The 18,195-nt window shown below is 50.4% G+C and overlaps 2 protein-coding genes across 3 annotated transcripts in view; one reads left to right on the top strand and one right to left on the bottom strand.

The window, feature by feature from the left end:
- Window positions 1-16,456, top strand: part of IFT172 (intraflagellar transport 172) — a 34,524-nt gene extending 18,068 nt beyond the window's left edge. For both annotated transcript variants that reach the window (XM_078444848.2, XM_078444849.2), the window contains 32 exons: window positions 296-432; window positions 668-775; window positions 2,130-2,214; window positions 2,518-2,610; window positions 3,106-3,183; window positions 3,410-3,658; window positions 3,838-3,916; window positions 4,118-4,238; window positions 4,395-4,539; window positions 5,262-5,351; window positions 5,944-6,041; window positions 6,212-6,347; window positions 6,433-6,549; window positions 6,871-7,013; window positions 7,833-7,926; window positions 8,040-8,104; window positions 8,300-8,480; window positions 8,715-8,824; window positions 8,934-9,063; window positions 11,046-11,144; window positions 11,312-11,421; window positions 11,545-11,608; window positions 11,728-11,814; window positions 12,105-12,221; window positions 13,295-13,405; window positions 13,805-13,924; window positions 14,436-14,531; window positions 14,753-14,812; window positions 14,897-14,995; window positions 15,318-15,471; window positions 16,000-16,091; window positions 16,299-16,456. In XM_078444848.2, the coding sequence (XP_078300974.2) occupies window positions 296-432; window positions 668-775; window positions 2,130-2,214; window positions 2,518-2,610; window positions 3,106-3,183; window positions 3,410-3,658; window positions 3,838-3,916; window positions 4,118-4,238; window positions 4,395-4,539; window positions 5,262-5,351; window positions 5,944-6,041; window positions 6,212-6,347; window positions 6,433-6,549; window positions 6,871-7,013; window positions 7,833-7,926; window positions 8,040-8,104; window positions 8,300-8,480; window positions 8,715-8,824; window positions 8,934-9,063; window positions 11,046-11,144; window positions 11,312-11,421; window positions 11,545-11,608; window positions 11,728-11,814; window positions 12,105-12,221; window positions 13,295-13,405; window positions 13,805-13,924; window positions 14,436-14,531; window positions 14,753-14,812; window positions 14,897-14,995; window positions 15,318-15,471; window positions 16,000-16,091; window positions 16,299-16,388 (3,558 nt within the window). In that variant the 3' untranslated portion in view covers window positions 16,389-16,456. The remainder of the gene's footprint in view (window positions 1-295; window positions 433-667; window positions 776-2,129; window positions 2,215-2,517; window positions 2,611-3,105; window positions 3,184-3,409; window positions 3,659-3,837; window positions 3,917-4,117; window positions 4,239-4,394; window positions 4,540-5,261; window positions 5,352-5,943; window positions 6,042-6,211; window positions 6,348-6,432; window positions 6,550-6,870; window positions 7,014-7,832; window positions 7,927-8,039; window positions 8,105-8,299; window positions 8,481-8,714; window positions 8,825-8,933; window positions 9,064-11,045; window positions 11,145-11,311; window positions 11,422-11,544; window positions 11,609-11,727; window positions 11,815-12,104; window positions 12,222-13,294; window positions 13,406-13,804; window positions 13,925-14,435; window positions 14,532-14,752; window positions 14,813-14,896; window positions 14,996-15,317; window positions 15,472-15,999; window positions 16,092-16,298) is intronic.
- A 77-nt stretch (window positions 16,457-16,533) lies between these two features.
- On the bottom strand, window positions 16,534-18,170 carry KRTCAP3 (keratinocyte associated protein 3). Its single transcript, XM_060651285.2, has 7 exons — window positions 18,064-18,170; window positions 17,724-17,908; window positions 17,577-17,636; window positions 17,200-17,406; window positions 16,938-17,072; window positions 16,740-16,852; window positions 16,534-16,619 (listed from the first exon to the last, which is right to left on the bottom strand). The coding sequence occupies exons 1-6, from the start codon at window positions 18,089-18,091 to the stop codon at window positions 16,745-16,747; spliced, it is 723 nt and encodes a 240-aa protein (XP_060507268.1). The 5' UTR covers window positions 18,092-18,170; the 3' UTR covers window positions 16,534-16,619; window positions 16,740-16,744.
- Between the last annotated feature and the right edge of the window lie 25 nt (window positions 18,171-18,195).

Below are 18,195 nucleotides of genomic sequence, written 5' to 3'. Positions count from 1 at the left end.
AGTTGTATTTTAACAAGAGGATTCAAGCTAGAAGCAGAAGGGGATGCGCATTTTGTCAGTTTACCTCCAGGCATTATTGCTGGCACAGCTATGAGTGTATTTTAACCCAAGGATATTACCATAGATCAGGAATTTTTACCTGCTTTAAAGAAACTAAATGTTAGGCAAACAAGGGCCACTGTAATTCCCTCGACGTGTGAGCAGGAGGGTTGGGTTAGGGTGGGTCTGTTCTGCAGTGGAGGCGGTGGAAACACCAACCTGGAATTGGGTGGGGGGGAACGTTGAAATTTTACAGGGTGAGGTCATAGGCCTGGAGCGAGGCGGGGGGAAGACCGAGGTGATGGTGACTGAAGGTGTGACTACAGTCGCCTACACACTGGATGAGGGCCTTATCGAGTTTGGAACAGCCATTGATGACGGCAACTACACCCGGTGAGGGTCTGGGCTAATAACCTGCCAGGTGGTGGGAGAATCTGGCTCTGAGGCAGGAGGACTTGGAATGGGTGGTAAAACCGGCCGCATCTAAAAAGAACCTGGTGGGAGGAGATTAGACAAAAAGGGCAAACAATTGCCTGACCCTCCCTACCCCTTTCCCCCTGCCCCCTCACCAGCCTTCTTCTGTGTCTTGCTGACCCTGGACTGTTGCTTTGCTTCCTTCTCTCTTCAGGGCAACAGCCTTCTTGGAGACTTTGGAAATGACCCCAGAAACAGAGGCAATGTGGAAAACCTTGAGCAAACTGGCACTAGAGGCAAGGCAGCTCCACATTGCTGAGAGGTGAGGTAGACCAGAACTGAGGTGCTGGGCAGCTAGGAAGGATGGCCAGTGGGCATTTTGCCTGTGGGCCGCTCCTCCAAGCGCCGAGACACCACTTCCCTCCCGTGCCAACAGTGTCATCCTAGAACCCTTGCATGTAGTTATTCCAGACATTCTTCTGTCCTGGGTTCTAAGAGTATGTCTTTTACTGCTTTTGCTTCCCCTTCTTGTAACCAGGTGCCCTTTCAGAGTTTTAACACCCATATCCTCCAATCCATGCATCACTGTATTTACAAACATGGATTAGGAGTGTAGTTAGTAGGACAGACTTGGGTCTCCGGACTTCGAGTTGTCTTGTCTCCGTTTACCAGCTTGTATAACCTGCAGTTCAGTTATCCTTTCCAAGCCTTGGTTTCTCAATTTCCTGTATGTAAAATGGGGGTAATAATAGAATTTACCTCATTGAGTGGTAAAGAAAACCATGGTGGCAGTGAAGAAAGTAAGAGAATCTGTGCAAAGTGCACAGTAAACGTCTGTTGCTGCCATTTTGTGTGGGAGTCCTGTATCCCTTCTTTCCCAGCGAGGCTGCCAGCTAGTCCCAGGGGCTCTGACCCAGCATCTTCAGAACATACCCTGAATCTCTCACTGTCCAGCTCTACTGTCTCCACCCTAGAACAGACCACACCTCTCCTACCTGCAGTGTCGCAGACGCCTCTTAATTAGTCTCACTGATACTGTTCTTACACCCCTACCATCTGTTCATCATCCCATGAGAGCTCAGGTGACTTTTTAAACCACAAATTAGATTGTCTTTTTTTTTTTTTTTTTGCTCAGAACCTTCCAGTTGTACTTAGTGTAAGACCCATACTCCTTGCCGTGTCCTAAGGCCCAACAGTATATGGCTTCTGCTTCCTTCTTATACCAGGTACCTATTTGCTCATTAGTCTCCAGCCGCCCGTTGAGCACACCAAACTCACTCCGGCCATCGCACCTTTACACTCACTGTTCCCTCTGCCTGGAATAATTTTTCCCCATCTCACCGTGACTGACTTTTTCTTATAGTAGGTCTCAGCTCAAATGTCGGCTCCCCAGGCCTTCTGCGAGTACCAGCTTAACTGTCTATATGTGATATCACACTACTTTATTTTCCTTTTCATTCTTTGAAATACCTTTGTTTGTTTGCTAATTATTTGTTTCCACTAGAAACTAAATTCCCTGAGAGTAAGGCCCTCATCTATCTTACCCTCTTGTGTCTCAAGTGGCAAAAATAGTGTCTGGCACATAATCAATGTTCAGTATATATCTGCTGAGCCAGTGAATTCATGATGATTCTGTACTAATACTGCTTATTACCATTATTGCTTCCATACTACAGGTGCTTTTCTGCTTTGGGCCATGTAGCAAAAGCTCGATTCCTGCACAAGACCAATGAGATTGCAGATCAAGTGTCTCGGGAATATGCAAGTATTATCCTCCTGAATCATTCAGTCTCTCAAGCTGAGATTTCTCTTCATGCTCAGTACCCTGACCCCTAGCTTTCCAGCCATGGCTCTTTTCCTCTGTTCTGGCCGGCCATCCCACCTCCACCCTCGAGTCGGACCACTCTGGAATTGCTTGTCAGACCTCTTCCACTAAGCCCCATGAAGTTTTTCAGCTTCTAAATCTTTCAGCTTCCTCATCTCTCTAGCCTTCCTGTCTAGGCTCACGCAGACAGAATGGCTCCTGCAGCAGCAGAATAACCAGAACCTTCTTCCTCCCCATAGGGTGGAGAAGGAACAGACTTCTACCAGGTCCGAGCACGCCTAGCCATGCTGGAAAAGAACTACAAGCTGGCTGAAATGATCTTCTTGGAACAGGTGATGGGGAGAAGGGGGACCAGATTGAAGAGGGGACCAGGGTCGGGGGGAAGCAAAACAAACTGAGGGAAGAGCACTGGGGGAGAGCACTTAGACAGGTTTATACAGTTAAATGCTTACTTACCCCTCTGCCTTAGTCCTTACAGTTACGTTTTTCTTTCATCGACTGTCTGCCATCTCCCCCTATACTCCAGAGCCTGTCCTGGCAATTCTAGCGCACAGAGGTAGATCCAGGTTTGTGGGGCCTGAAGCTTACACAATTTGAGGAGCCCTCTTTAAGAAAAAATACCTTGGAATGGGAGCTCTGCAACTAAGGTGCCCTGAGGCATAAGCGTCTCTTAATTTCATAATAAACCCACCTCCGCTTGTGCATAAGTAGAGGATGAGGCTTTTAATCCACATGGGCTGGCATCTTAGCGAGGTTAAGGAGAGCCTGTGATTTCTGATCCTCATGTCTTCCTGGTGCCCCTCTTTGCTCTGCCCGGGTTCCCCTAGAATGCCGTTGAGGAGGCCATGGACATGTACCAGGAGCTACATCGTTGGGATGAGTGTATCGCAGTGGCTCAGGCCAAGGTACTACCAGCTCTGTCTTTCTCCACAGTGCCCACAACTCAGTTCCACCAATATCAGAAACCTCTCGTCAAGGAGGCTATAGCAACTGGAACAAGGTTGGGGCTGGAAGTTAGGACATTGGTGACCAGGAGGATTTCCGTTGTCACAGTGGGATTGTAGAAGCATGGGAAGCAGCAGGGCAGGAAGGAGGGATGTGACTCCTCTTGCCTCTCTGTTGCATGTCCAGGGGCACCCAGCCCTGGAGAAGCTGCGCCGGGGTTACTACCAGTGGCTGATGGACACTCAGCAAGAGGAGCGAGCAGGTGAACTACAGGAGAGCCAAGGGGATGGACTAGCAGCCATCAGCCTCTACCTCAAAGCTGGGCTCCCTGCCAAAGCTGCTCGACTGGTGCTGACCCGGGAGGAACTGTTAGCCAACACGGAGCTGGTAGAACATATCACTGCAGCCCTTATCAAGGGGGAACTGTATGAAAGGGTATGGCTGGCTTCCCATTCCTGTCCCTTATCTCCAGGGCCCAGTGCCCCCTCCTACCCAAGGAGTCCTGGAGTGCATAGCCCTCTGTGACTGGTTGCAGATTCTCCTCCTTTGGGGGCTGATACTTGATTCTTTGGGTGGTAGGGCTATCACTGTAGTAATGTGATGTGTGTTACTAGGCAGGTGATCTCTTTGAGAAGATTCGAAATCCACAGCGGGCCCTGGAGTGCTACTGTAAAGGCAATGCGTTCATGAAAGGTACTACCGCCACCAATCCAGTCTTCAGTGTTACTTGCTCAGACAGTCCCCTGGCACCTATTTTGTGCATCTGTTCAGGTTGACCGGCTCAGTTCTCCATTCCTCCCCTTCACCTGTTTTCCACACCCCATTTTCCTGTCTTTCTTTTCCTGAGTCCCATCCCCAGAAGTCTTAACCGAGCACACTCTCTGTCTCTGGCAGCGGTGGAGCTGGCTCGATTGGCATTCCCAGTGGAAGTGGTGCGACTGGAAGAGGCATGGGGGGATCACTTGGTGCAGCAGAAGCAGCTTGATGCAGCCATCAATCACTACATTGAAGCCAGGTAAAGGGGTGCAAGGTGATGGGGCAAGTAAGGGCACCCAGGCCTAGAAGAAGAGAGATCACAAAGTGTAGGTTGGAGTATGCTTGAGGTGTCTCCCTACCTCCATCTGTCTTCCTCTTTTCTCATACATACGTGTGCCTTTCCCAACTATGCCAGGTGCTCCATTAAAGCAATTGAGGCTGCCCTGGGTGCCCGCCAGTGGAAGAAGGCGATTTATATATTAGATCTACAGGACCAGAACACTGCGTCCAAATACTATCCCCGTGTGGCCCAGCACTACGCATCTCTGCAGGAGTATGAGGTGAGGAAGAGTCCCTTCCTTCAGCCTGAGGCAACGCAGTACAGGATTAACAAAGAGAGAACCCAGAACAGGAAGTGGGGCTACCTCACCATGTCCTTCTTCCTGGGTCCCAGCCGCATCAGCCACCTGAGTGGGAAGAAAGCAGTTTACTGCCCTTCCTTCATTCCATCATGACACAGACTCCTCTCCCAAATATATAAAGCTAGTGTCCAGCTCTCTTCCTATGCTAGCATGAGTGATTCTTCATGGTAACTCCTTCATAGTTACAGTGTAGAATTGCCTTACACTGCAGAAATGGGAGACCCTTTTATTTATTTTTTTTAATGTTTATTCATTTATTTTGAGAGACGGAGAGCAGGGGAGGGGCAGAAAGAGAAGAGAGAGAATTCCAAGCAGGCTCCGTGCTGGGAGCACAGAACCGGATGCGGGGCTCATCTCACGAACCATGAGATCATGACCAGAGCTGAAATCAAGAGTTGGATGCTTAACCGACAGCCCTTTTAAGCTCCCATCTTCCCCATTCTGGTTTGGGCTAGTCTTGTTTTTTTTCAAAACAGTAGAAGGTGTGAGACCCCCATTGTCATCTTTTCTTCTCTGTTATTATACAATAGTAGTATCCCCAGCTCTCCTCCATCCCAGCTGAGGCTTGTTCTTTCCTTCCCTCGCAGGCTGCTTTAACTCTGTTGCTCTTGGCCTTTTGTGTCTACCTCTCTCAACCGCAGATTGCCGAGGAGCTCTACATCAAAGGAGACCGGACAAAAGATGCAATCGACATGTACACTCAGGCTGGCCGCTGGGAGCAAGCCCACAAGGTAGAGGGAAGGGTAGCGTTCATTAGAGAATCCCACCTCTCAGCATCTGTTGCCACTTTCTTTGGTCTCTGATCTCCTCCTCCTTCACTGGGTTCCCTGAAAGCTGAGAAAGAGTACCAGAATGAAGTCTGGAGAACCTTGATCCCTAGCCACAGGCAAAGGCAAGGATGAAGAGGCCCTTGTTCCCAAACCTGTAATTCTGAAGAGGGCATGACGGGCTCAGGAGCTGGGGCATCTGAAACACCAGTCCCCAAGCCCTGGTCACAGATACGACTTTGTTTCGCATCTGTTTCCTGAACCCGGTGGATACAGTGGGAATATGGGAATGGGGATGGATGCCCCCAGCACAGGGCATCTCTGACCCTTCTGCCTGAGCAGAATATAGTTCTTACTTTGCTCCTTATGGACTTGGAGTTCCCTGGAATGACTAGGAAAGCAACAGTAACCAAACTCCTATGGTTGTTGGGAAAGTTCAGAGTTCCTGAGAAGACTCGTTGCCCCAGAGTCCGGCTTCCCGGGCTGCTCTGCATATCCCTCTGCTTCCCTTGGAAACTGGCACCAGAGGCTACTCTGGCTCTGTGTGTCTGCACAGCTGGCGATGAAGTGCATGAGACCAGAAGACGTGTCAGTGCTGTACATCACCCAGGCTCAGGAGATGGAGAAGCAGGGCAAGTACCGTGAGGCCGAAAGGTGAGCTGCGGCCCCAGAGCGGGTGTGGGAGGAGGCTTCAGGGCTGCAGGGAGGAAGGTGTCTGAGGATAAGTGCCCTCTGCCTAGAAGGCAGTGACAGGGTCTCTTAGGAATGACTCTGGCAGCAGGAATCTGGGTCTAGGAGGCCCCAGGTGTATCTCCCATCCCCAGGCTCTACGTGACAGTGGAAGAGCCTGATCTTGCCATCACCATGTTCAAAAAGCACAAGTTGTATGATGATATGATCCGCCTGGTAGGGAAGCACCACCCGGATCTCCTCAGTGACACACACCTCCACCTGGGCAAGGTGAGCCCTTCTCTTGTCTCTGCCCATATCTCCCCCAAACAGGCTCCATGGCCCCCTCTCTCCATCCTGACCTACCTTTCCCCAGGAGCTGGAGGCTGAAGGCCGACTGCAGGAGGCGGAGTATCACTACCTCGAGGCTCAGGAGTGGAAGGCAACAGTGAACATGTACCGCTCCAATGGGCTTTGGGAGGAGGCCTACCGGGTAAGGAGTCCAGTTCACACTAGGGATATGGCCACCCCTCTTTCCCACTCTCAGGTGACTAATTCTGAACTAGTAGTGGGTATCTTTGAAAAATGTCCACACCTATCGGCAAAATTTCACATGTAATATGAAGGGTTTGTAGACTACCTAAAACTCATCCTTGGACCCTAAGCAGGTTAACAGACCCTGAAACTTAGGCCTCTCCCTGCTGTTCTAGTAGAAATACTTGATCCTTGTCAAAGCTGAAGTCAGGTCAGAGGTGAGAAGGGAGCAGCCATGTGTCCCTGCATGGGAGGATTGCCAAGTGGCTTTGCTTCACAGGTGGCCAAGGCTCATGGAAGCACTAATGCCCACAAACACGTGGCCTATCTGTGGGCAAAGAGCCTGGGAGGAGAGTCTGCAGTTAGACTGCTTAATAAGCTGGGACTCCTGGAAGCTGCTATTGACCACGCTGCTGACAACTGGTGAGGCCCTAAGTCTTCTCTCCACTGGCCCCATTACAGTCAGATCCTCTGTATAGACAAGAAAAGTTGTTGTATAACTGAGAAGCATTTCTAAAAACTGAGGCAAGAGCGAAGAGATCCTTGGTAGAACTTGATGGAGAGGCGAGAATGAATTAGTAGCTCTGCTCCTATTTCTTGGGGGCTCAGATGAGCGTTTGTTTAACTGTTCTAAACATGGGGCTCAGTCTCACAACCCCGAGATCAGGAGTCTCTCACTCTACTGTCTGAGCCAGCCAGGTGCCCCAGAGAGAACAGCTTTTAAAGCTAAAGGCTAAAGCACTAAGCCAGTAACTTACTTGAGGAATGGAAGTATGATTCTATTAAATGCAAAACGCTTTTCTTAAGCAAATGTTACGGAAGACCAGTAATAATCCTGTATCAAATCAGATTGCTGAGGGTCGTCTTACTCATTCTTGAGAGACTGTTTTTCTGCTAATGAAGTTGTGGCTCCGGAGGAGGTGGTGGGAGAACGAGGAGCCCTTGCTACCCTGGCAGCTGTTGTGCTGTGAAGCTCACTCCTGTCCCCTGCCTCGTGCCGGTCCCGTGCTCCTAACATCAGCTGGTCTCGGGACACACAGGCTTTTCCAAGTGTCTCCTGATCCACGTTTTCCTTTACATTTCTCTGTGCTTCTCTATCACTTCATATGGATTACCTTTCTTCATTTGTCCTTTTTCCTCCCCCCATCCTTGCCCTTTCTGTTTTCTCTTGCCCTGCTTGTCTTCTTCTCTTATAAAATGAAGTACTGAGTAGGCAGACCTTATTTGCACCTTCCATTTCAGCTCCTTTGAATTTGCTTTTGAACTCTCTCGACTGGCCCTCAAGCACAAAACCCCTGAGATTCATCTCCGATATGCTATGTACCTGGAGGATGAGGTATGGATGTGATCCCTCTCTATTGCTTTTGACCCTGACCTCCTCCCCTCTCGTGGCTGCCTGTGATGGCAATCTGCTTCTCATCATGTACAGCTGCCCTTCTGTCCCTACAGGGTAAATTTGAAGAGGCTGAAGCTGAATTCATCAGGGCTGGTAAACCCAAGGAAGCAGTCCTCATGTGAGTTACCCCATAAATTCTTTAATCCTGACCTCCCAGGCGCAGTCCCAGGACCTTGCATGGTCCCCTTCACCTTCCTCTGAACTGCGTACCGATAAATCTTCTATCCTCCCCTCAGTGACATGGCTGTTTGCCTCCCACTGTTGAGGCCTCAGTCCTACACTTAGCCTCTCCTGTGTCCTCATCTGGGAGCAGGTTTGTCCATAACCAGGATTGGGAGGCAGCTCAGCGTGTGGCCGAGGCCCACGATCCAGACAGCGTCACCGAGGTGCTCGTGGGGCAGGCCCGGGGGGCCTTGGAGGAGAAGGACTTTCAGAAAGCAGAAGGGCTGCTGCTTCGGGCCCAGAGACCGGGCCTGGCCCTCAATTTTTATAAGGTGGGGCACTGGATTCAGAGCCATGAGGGAAGGGGAGAGGGTGTGAGAACCCAGAGAGTACTACACCGACCCCTGCTACTAGGAGAGATCCAGGAAGTTAGCACTGGGGAGGAAGAAGGAGACAAGAAGAAGAGAGGTCCAAGGACCCAGGGATCAGTGGCCCATAGCACCTGTGTGGCAGTGGGAAGCTGTCATGCCTGCCTCTGCTTCCCTGATACCTGGAAATCTGAGCAGGAGGCTGGATTATGGAGCGATGCCCTGCGGATCTGCAAGGATTATGTGCCGGGCCAGCTGGAGGCTCTGCAGGAAGAGTATGAGCGGGAAGCTACCAAGAAGGGGGCCAGGTATGAAGGCGGGAGGCAGCAAGTGTTGGTAGGGTGGGTCACACAGTATGCACAGGATAGGCCACACTGCCTGTCCTGTTCCTGGTCATGTGTATTCTCATCTCATCAGGGGTATGGAGGGGCTAGTGGAACAAGCTCGACAGTGGGAACAGGCTGGAGAGTATAGCCGTGCAGTCGACTGCTACCTCAAGGTGCGGGACTCAGGAAGCAGCAGCCTGATGGAAAAGTGCTGGATGAAGGTAAGACCTGCTACACCCTTCCTGGCCTTCCGCTTCCCGGGCCGCCCTCACACTCAGCATTCCCCCTCGGACATTCCTCTTTCTCCTTCTGTGTCTTTCGTTTTTACTCAAGCAGCAGAGATCTACTGAGTGCTTATGAGATGCTAGAGCAATGAAAGCTGTAAAAGGGGGGTTCTAAGGCAGAACCCTAATGGCCAGAAATTGGGGAAGTCAGACTAACGCGGCTCAATTGTGTATCTCAGTGAAGACTTAAAGGGTGCGATCCAAGTTGGGGTTCAGAGAAGGATGGGACCTCTGGGCTGGAGGGCTCAGGTAGGCTCTGTGAGGGAGGATGGAGGCCATGAAGAAAGCAGAGGCTCCTCCTCTACCCAGCAGCTCCTGAAGAGAAGCATCTAGCAGATTAAGTCAAACCAGTATGTTTCATCAACTCTAAAACATATATAATTGCATTTTAGTATCTTAGAAATTGGGGTACGTGTGAAGTTTTAAATGATGCATCATAGATTCAGAGTTGTGAATGGGGTGAGATTGATTCAGCTTCCTAAATAAAATTGGTGTGATGATTCTCCTGCAGAATTTCCCTCTGGTTTCTGAGGACTTGTAATTGAATAGCCCCTAGACGTTGGTGGGGGGAGGCGGGGGGAGTAGAAAGGACTGATGGTTGGTTATGCAAAATTTAGCAGATTTAACCAGCAAGTGTTTATTAAGCATCTGCTATATTTTACCCTGGAGCATTGTTTATTGGCATCTGTGCATGGCTATACCTTCTGCAAATTAGCTTCCTGGATGGGGCACGTTAAGTTTTGAACGGTTTGGCAGGTGAAGTGAGGCATATATAGGTGGGGGAAAGACCAGGAGGATTAGCATAGACTGTAGCTAAAACTGGACTATGTACATGGAAATTAAAATCTGGTGAGGACGTCAGCATCACAGTGGAAATAGAGTAAACGTATAGAACGCTCGGATTTGTAGAATTACTGAGTTTTAGGGTTGAAAGGTGTCTCCACGATCATCTAGAGCATTACTGTCCAATAGAAATAAAATGCAAGTCACAAAGGTAAATCACACATGTAAATTTAAAATTTCCTAGTAGCCGGGGCGCCTGGGTGGCTCAGTCGGTTGAGCATCTGACTTTGGCCCAGGTCATGATCTCATGGTTTGTGGGTTCAAGCCCTGCGTCAGGCTCTGTTCCAAATGCTCAGAGCCTGTAGCCTGCTTTGGATTCTGTGTCCCCCTCTCTCTGCCCCTCCCCCACTCATGCTCACTCTGTCTCTCAAAAGTGAATAAAGTTTAAAAAAAAATTTCCTAGTAGCCATACTCAAGTAAAAAGAAATACAAGAAAATAATTATATTTTACCTAACCAAATATATCTAAACTCATTTCAACATTAAACTCATTTCAACTCAATATTTTATTGATTGCTTATATTAGTGATATTTATTTATCTCAATTTATTGAAATATTTTACATTCCTTCTTTCATACTAAGTCTTTGAAACCCAGTGTGTATTTAAGCTGATAGCACATCTAAGTTGGGACTAGCCACATGTGACTAGTGGCTTCTGTTCTGGACAATACAAATCTGGACCAACCATCACTCTTATGGGTGAAGAAACTGAGTCTTAGAAAAGCCCAGCACAAACAGTTGCAGAATTCTTTCGCTATACCTGCACCACCAAGATTCTGTTTGTGACAAAGAACTCGAGAAACCAGTTTGTCAGACATGGCAGGACCAAATGCAGTGACCTCAGACATCAAAGGGAGTATGTGACAGAGCAGGAGCTGAGAGGAACAGATAGGTCCACTGATGGTCATTTAAAGGCTCTGATGGACCGTGAGACAGGCTTTGCCCAGGAGGGTAGAAGGTGAAGGCGAGTGCTAGAGAGACCGTCGACAACTGGAAGGAAAAAACAGATCAGGCTGAGGACGCCCAGCAGTATTTGTCTCTCCTACCCATTGTCATCTTCCGTTCAACCGCTCAGGCAGCTGAACTCGCCATCAAGTTTCTGCCTCCTCAGCGCAGTCTGGAAGTAGTTCGGGCTGTGGGACCCCAGCTGACTGGAATCAGAAAGTACAGTGCAGTAAGTAGAGTGCTGGTACTGAAGAAGTAAATTCCACAGAGAGGGGTGGAACAGTACCAGCTACACCCAGGAGGGTGTGTGAGGTGGGCTCCTGGCAGTGTCCCATGCAGTTGTGCAGAAACAGAGGAGGAAGCTGGTCTCCGAGCTCCATTTTCCCCACTGTGCAGGCTGCAGAGCTCTATCTGAACTTGGACTTAGTCAAGGAAGCGATCGATGCTTTCATTGAGGGTGAGGAGTGGAACAAGGCCAAGCGTGTGGCCAAGGAGTTAGATCCCCGGTAAGCTTCTGACCCCTTCTACTGGGAAATTCTTTTACTTCCTTTTGTAAAGAGAGGAACTTCTCATGGGAAGGGTGTGCATCCCGGGACCGTGCAGTGCTAGATCTCTGCACATCTTCACAGGTACGAAGACTATGTGGACGAGCATTATAAAGAGTTCCTCAAGAACCAGGGCAAAGTGGACTCGGTGAGACTGGCAGAGAGTTAGCAAGAGGGAGAATGCGTGGAGACTCAAGAGATTCTGTCCCTCCTTTCCCCGCTTATGTCATCTGGCCTCTTAACTCTGTCTTTTCCACTGATCCCTAGCTGGTGGGTGTGGATGTGGTAGCTGCTTTGGACCTGTATGTGGAGCAGGGCCAATGGGACAAGTGCATTGAAACGGCCACCAAGCAGGTACTGCTCTTTCTCCCATCCCCAGCCCTTCTAGACATTTCCCTTGGTTCCACTTGCCCAGAGCTGTCTCTCTCTTAATTCCTCCAAAGCCCAACCCCGGAGATCCCTAACCAGCATCAGAGAGTCAGTCTTCCACACTCTTAGAACTGGGGTCAGAGGCCTAGCTGGGCCTGGCTTGCATATGCCTTGGCCTCCTAAACAAATCCACGGCCTCAAGTCACCACCCCACCCTCACTGCCTGCTCTTACTGATCCCAACTTCCCCATGCTTTTCCTCCATCCCCGGGACAGAACTACAAGATTCTGCACAAGTATGTGGCTTTGTATGCGACTCACCTGATCCGAGAGGGTGACTGTGGCCAGGCACTGGCCCTGTATGTGCAGCACGGAGCCCCTGCTAACCCACAGGTACCCGCCTGCTTCTTGGGGTGAATGTTCCCCTCAAGGAAGTTGTTACCTTCTCCTCAGAACCACCCATTCCCTTAGGAATGGTCTTCTCAAAGGATTCTTTTTTTTTTTTTTTTTTTTTTTTTTTTTTTTTTTATTTTTGGGACAGAGAGAGACAGAGCATGAACAGGGGAGGGGCAGAGAGAGAGGGAGACACAGAATCGGAAACAGGCTCCAGGCTCCGAGCCATCAGCCCAGAGCCTGACGCGGGGCTCGAACTCACGGACCGCGAGATCGTGACCTGGCTGAAGTCGGACGCTTAACCGACTGCGCCATCCAGGCGCCCCTCAAAGGATTCTTTTAAGAGAGCGTCATGCCCTTGGGGCGCCTGGGTAGCTCAGTCGGTTGAGGGGTTGAGCGCCCCGACTTTGGCTCAGGTCATGATCTCACAGCTCGTGAGTTCGAGCCCCACATCGGGCTCTGTGCTGACAGCTCGGAGCCTGGAGCTCGCTTCGGATTCTGTGTCTCCCTCTCTCTCTGCCCCTAACCCACTTGCATGCGGTCTCTGTCTCTTTCAAAAATAAACATCAAAACAAACAAACAAAAAAACTTGAAAGCATCATGCCCAGAGACAGCCCCCCTTCTCCCGCCAGCCTCTTCTGAAATGTACAGCCTCGCAGGATTTACCATCTGAGGAAGCATTCAACAGCATCCTCATACTATTAGCTAATGCAGGAATAGTCTTTCAGAGATGAATCCTGGACACACCTCTGGGGCCTCATTAACTTCCTAAAGAGACTAAACATTGCTCTCCTGTCTGAGCATCCCAGCTCTCTAGAATATCAGCCCATTAACACCGTGACTGCATTCACATTCACCTGTTTGCCCACACTCAAAGCACCAATTGGTAAGAAAGTCATTTTCTTATTCTTCTTTTCTCTGAAAATGATTGACACTTTCTCCATCACTGTCCCCTAGCTCCTCCCCCGCTCCCCCCCACACACTTAAAGCCTGGTTTCCTTTTTTGGGCCCATGTGTACTTTCTCTTCTAGTTATCCCTTCTCACTCAGCTCTCCTTTCCCCATGACCTCTAGAATTTCAACATCTACAAAAGGATCTTCACGGACATGGTGAGCTCACCAGGGACCAACAGTGCTGAGGCCTATCACAACTGGGCTGATCTTCGGGATGTGCTCTTCAACTTGGTGAGGAAGTCGGGTCCACAACAGAGTGAAAAAACCACTCTGCCTGTCCCTGTCCTCACGTCTTTTATAAAACATACACCTTCAGGGGCGCCTGGGTGGCTCAGTCGGTTAAGCGACCGACTTCGGCTCAGATCATGTTCTTGCGGTCCGTGAGTTCGAGCCCTGCGTCGGGGTCTGTGCTGACAGCTCAGAGCCTGGAGCCTGCTTCAGATACTGTGTCTCCCTCTCTCTCTGCCCCTCCCCCGCCCACACTCTGGCTTTCTCTCTCAAAAATAAACGTTAAAAAAATTTATAAAAAATAAATAAATAACATATACCTTTACCTTCAGATGGCCTACACTTTTGTCCAGGTGGCTCTGGCACTCCTCTGACCCAGGCTGTGCTGTCTTCCTACTCTAGTGTGAAAACCTGGTGAAGTCTAGTGAGGCAAATTCTCCAGCCCATGAGGAGTTTGAGACGATGCTGCTGATTGCTCACTACTATGCCACTCGTTCGGCAGCCCAGAGTGTCAAACAGCTGGTGAGATGGGGGTAGCGCCCAGTCTTATGGACACATCTTTAGATGTATGAAGTTGAATGAATTCAAATTCTGGATTCTCAAGCTTGATCCACTTCTTTCCTGCTTTCTCTTGTTTAAAGAAATCTTTAACCCTTGCTGAGATGGTTTTCTTCCTGACTCCTCCTTTGACCTTCTCAGGGCTCTCTACCCACACAGTTCCACCTTCATTATGCTTAAACATTCAAATCCCACAACTTCTGTGTTGATCTCTTACAATGTACACATACCTTTGGCCTACTCATGATAGTATATTGTATATTTATTGTGTGTACTTGAATAATAGAAATAATCTAGGCCCAGTTCTCTTGTGCATATGAAAAAAAACTAAGACCCAGAACCGCTTGAGATCCAGACCAATTTAATACGGATTGTTGGTTTTCTGGTTCTGGTTCTGCCTTAGTTATAAGATCACTGGCCTGGTAGCTCAGTCCCTTCCATACCAGGATCATAATGCTTTGACTTTACTCTGTAGGAAACTGTGGCTGCCCAGCTTTCTGTTTCGCTCTTACGCCACACCCAGTTACTACCTGCAGACAAGGCTTTCTATGAAGCTGGCATTGCTACCAAGGTGAGCTGGGACAAGGAAGGGTGTGGCCGAGGAATTAAGGAAATCAAAAGGAAGGAAGGTAGACTATCCCGTGTGCTCTGGTAGAGCAAAGCTGAGCGTGGGGCTGATGTTATGGAGGATATCGCTTTCCTGTGACTTCCCGAATTCCTCCCCCTGCATCCTAGAAAAGCAGCATCCAAGCCCAGCTGCTGGCTCCCACCTGCAACTTTCCTCTGTTGCAGGCAGTTGGCTGGGAGAACATGGCATTCATCTTCCTCAACCGCTTTCTGGATCTGACTGACGTGAGCATAAAGTTGTGCCCAGAGGGTGGGAAGTTTTGCCTGTCACAAGTTGTGTCTATCTCATGGCTGCCCACTCCTCCACAGGCAATCGAAGAAGGGACTCTGGATGCCCTTGACCACTGTGACTTTCAGGATACAGACATTCCCTTTGAGGTGCCACTCCCAGCCAAGCAGCACGTACCGGTAAGGGCACAAGATTGGAGAATGAGAGGCCTCACTGGTGTTAGGACGTTGTGAATGGAGGACACTTTATTTTGGCCCTCCTAACCTTTATAACGGCCATGAGTTAGCAACATCTTTGGAAGGGCTTCTGCCCTCACTGTTCCTCCAATGAAAGTAGAAGCAGAGAAAAAAACTAAGGTGGTGATCATGAACGCCATCCAAGGAGGATCATGTATGGGTAAAAAATGATGCACAGGACAGCAGCTTAGTAAAACTCGCCGCCTTCCACTTGCCTGCTGTGGAAGCTGGTGCTGAGGAGGCTGCTGCTCCCTGTCCTTCCCAGGAGGCTCAGAGAGAAGAGGTTCGAGACTGGGTACTCACAGTCTCAATGGACCAGCGGCTGGAGCAGGTTCTGCCTCGGGATGAGCGCGGTGCCTATGAGGCTTCCCTGGTGGCGGCAAGCACTGGAGTTCGGGCACTACCCTGCCTCATTACAGGTACAGAACCCTACAGCACCCAACGTTCTGTGGTGGGTGGAAAGGAGGGGCAAACAGCAGGTTCAAGAAAGTGTTTTCCCAGACTCTGTGCTGACAGCTCAGAGCCTGGAGCCTGCTTTGGATTCTTTGTCTCCCTCTCTCTGTCCCTCCCCTGCTCGTGCTCTGTCTCTTTCTGTCTTTCAAAGAATGAATAAATGTTAAAGAAAATAATAAAAAATAAAAAAAAATCTTACTGTGATTCAGTAAAGGAGGCAGAACTTTTTTTTTTCCTTTGAGAGAGAGTATGCACAGGGGAGAGGAGCAGAGGGAGAGGGAGAAAGAGAATCTTAAGCAGGCTCCATGGCCAGCATGGAGCCTGACATGGGGCTCGACCCCATGACCCTTAAATCATGACCTGGACCAAAATCAAGAGTCAGATGCTCAACCAATTGAGCCAGCCAGGTGCCACGAACATTCTACTTCCTGCTCCTAAATTGTTCTTCGTTTTCCCCCTCAAATGCCAGTTCATCTTTTTTTCTTCCCCCACAGGATACCCCATTCTGAGGAACAAAATTGAATTTAAGCGGCCAGGGAAGGCAGCTAACAAGGACAACTGGAATAAGTTCCTTATGGCGATCAAGGTTAGAGAGGGAGACTTGAAGGGTCGGGGCAGGGAGAATAGCACTGAAGGAAAATAAGAAACCACTAAAAGGGTGGGTGGGAATGTCAACAAGGCAGGTGCAACCCTGAACTCTGCTCCCCATACTAAGATAGGGTTGATTTTCCTTATAGAAGGAATGCTTTTTCTTAGCACTGAGTTCCTCTCCTGTTCTTCTGTTTGTCCACAGACCTCCCACAGCCCAGTGTGCCAGGATGTGCTGAAATTCATTAGTCAGTGGTGTGGAGGGTTACCTAGCACCAGCTTTTCCTTTCAGTAACTGATAGAATTCAGGGAAGAGTTATTGGGTTCTCTCCCTCATTAAAGACTTGTAGATAACAGACCAAACCATTGTGTTCTTCGATCAAGGTCATCCCCAATATCAGCCCATTGCCCTTTAACCCCCAAAAGGAACCATAATCAAGTAGAAGAAAAGAGTTATTTTATTATAACTGTTTATGTCATCCTGGGGAGGTGGAAAACCTTGTGTACTGAACCTCTGGATCAGCACCTGTTCCGCAGAAGGGAGAACCTGGGTCAGAGGGCAAGCAGCCTGGCAGGGGACATGACCCAGTTCTAAGAGTGGTTCCCTGCCTCCACACCTTCCCAGGCCACAGTCTCCATAGATTACCTGTCCTAAGCCCAGCTTTTCTGTGATGCCTGGATTTCTTGATTTTGATCCAGTAGCTGTTCATTTTCCTGTCTTTTACACTTAGGAAGTTCAAGCTCTGTCAGTTGCTCCAGCTATAAGGGAGGATGGAGTTAGTACTCTTGCCCTGAATTACAGGCAGTCTGTTTTGAATGAGCCCTTCCTGTTCTTCTTCCTTACCTGCTCCTGAAGCCCTTCCTTCCTGCAGGGCCCAACCCCACGTAAGGTGAGTGCAGCCACACAGCAGTAACCAGATAGAGCAGCCTCTCCTGCAGACATGACCAAAGAAGGGATCCAGAGAGCCAAGGCTGTATCCTAAAAGGTGAAGAGGGAGGGTGGGGAACTGAGAGGGAGCAGGGCAGGAGTGGCAAGTAGGGGTGGTTGAAAAGGCAGGACCAAGGCCCTGTAGACTGCAAAAAGGCTGAAAAAAACACGCACTCACATAGATTCTTGTAGGGTCAAACGGGCAGTCAGTGCGTCCAGACCCTTTGTCCATCGGTAGCAAAGGATCCAGCAGCCCTGGATGGCAGTCAGCAATAAGACGGCGGCCACCGTTGGCCACAGTGAGTGACACAGCAAGGAGGATGCCCAGGGAGCAGGCAGCAGACAAGAGGAGGTTCACCAGAGCTAGTGCCAGGAGAGCCCAGTGCTGGCAGGGGCAGAAGATCAGGGTGAGCAGCCGTGAGTGGCGGACTCTCCCACTGCTAAGACACCTTGGTTTCTCTATTTGAGGCTCCTCCTCCCACCTGAAGGTGAAGCTGAGTCAGGTCCTCATTTCCCTGACTCAAGACCTCATGAAAGCTCCAAAAATCCCCTCACCAGTCTTGGGCGCAGAAGGTTCCTGGATGCCAAGAGGGCCACAAGTCCCACGGAAACACTCTGGAAGATACAATGCCTGAGGCCCGCGCCTCTCTCCGCCCCGCCCCCCTCCCTCACAGCCGCGGCCCCGCCCCCCGCCGCGCTCACCAGCAGCCCCGAGCCCACGGAGATGACATTGGCCGTGGTGTACTCCGGGGTGACGGCGCCGCGGGGATTGGCCACGTGTCGCAGGACGGTGCCGTGCAGCACGGCCCCCAGGAGCAGGTTCACGTGGCCCACCAGGATCAGCGCCAGGCCCACGCGCATAAGCCGCCGGGGGCCGCGGGCCGCGTCTGCAAAGCACGGGGGAGGGGCAGGCCTGAGCTGGGAAAGGAACCGGAGGGCCCCTCGTGGCCGCCCCGTGAACGGGGGGGGGGGGGGCGGAGGGGGGGGCTGTAGGAAGGGTCGTCGGCGGACGCAGAGGAACGAGACCGGGGCCGGAAGTTACCGAATCTGCAGAGGCGGCAGCACCTCATCTCAGCCCTCCTCGCCCCGCCGCAGGGCAGCTCTACCTGGCCCCGGCCCCTCCCTCGCTCTCCCCACCAGTTCCGCCCGGCTGCCACCTGGAGGCCCAACCCCA

The sequence above is a fragment of the Panthera onca genome, chromosome A3 (genome assembly GCF_046562875.1).
Source record: "Panthera onca isolate mPanOnc1 chromosome A3, mPanOnc1 haplotype 2, whole genome shotgun sequence".
Taxonomy (NCBI): Eukaryota; Metazoa; Chordata; class Mammalia; order Carnivora; family Felidae; genus Panthera; species Panthera onca.
This window is presented reverse-complemented; position numbering and strand designations above follow the sequence as displayed.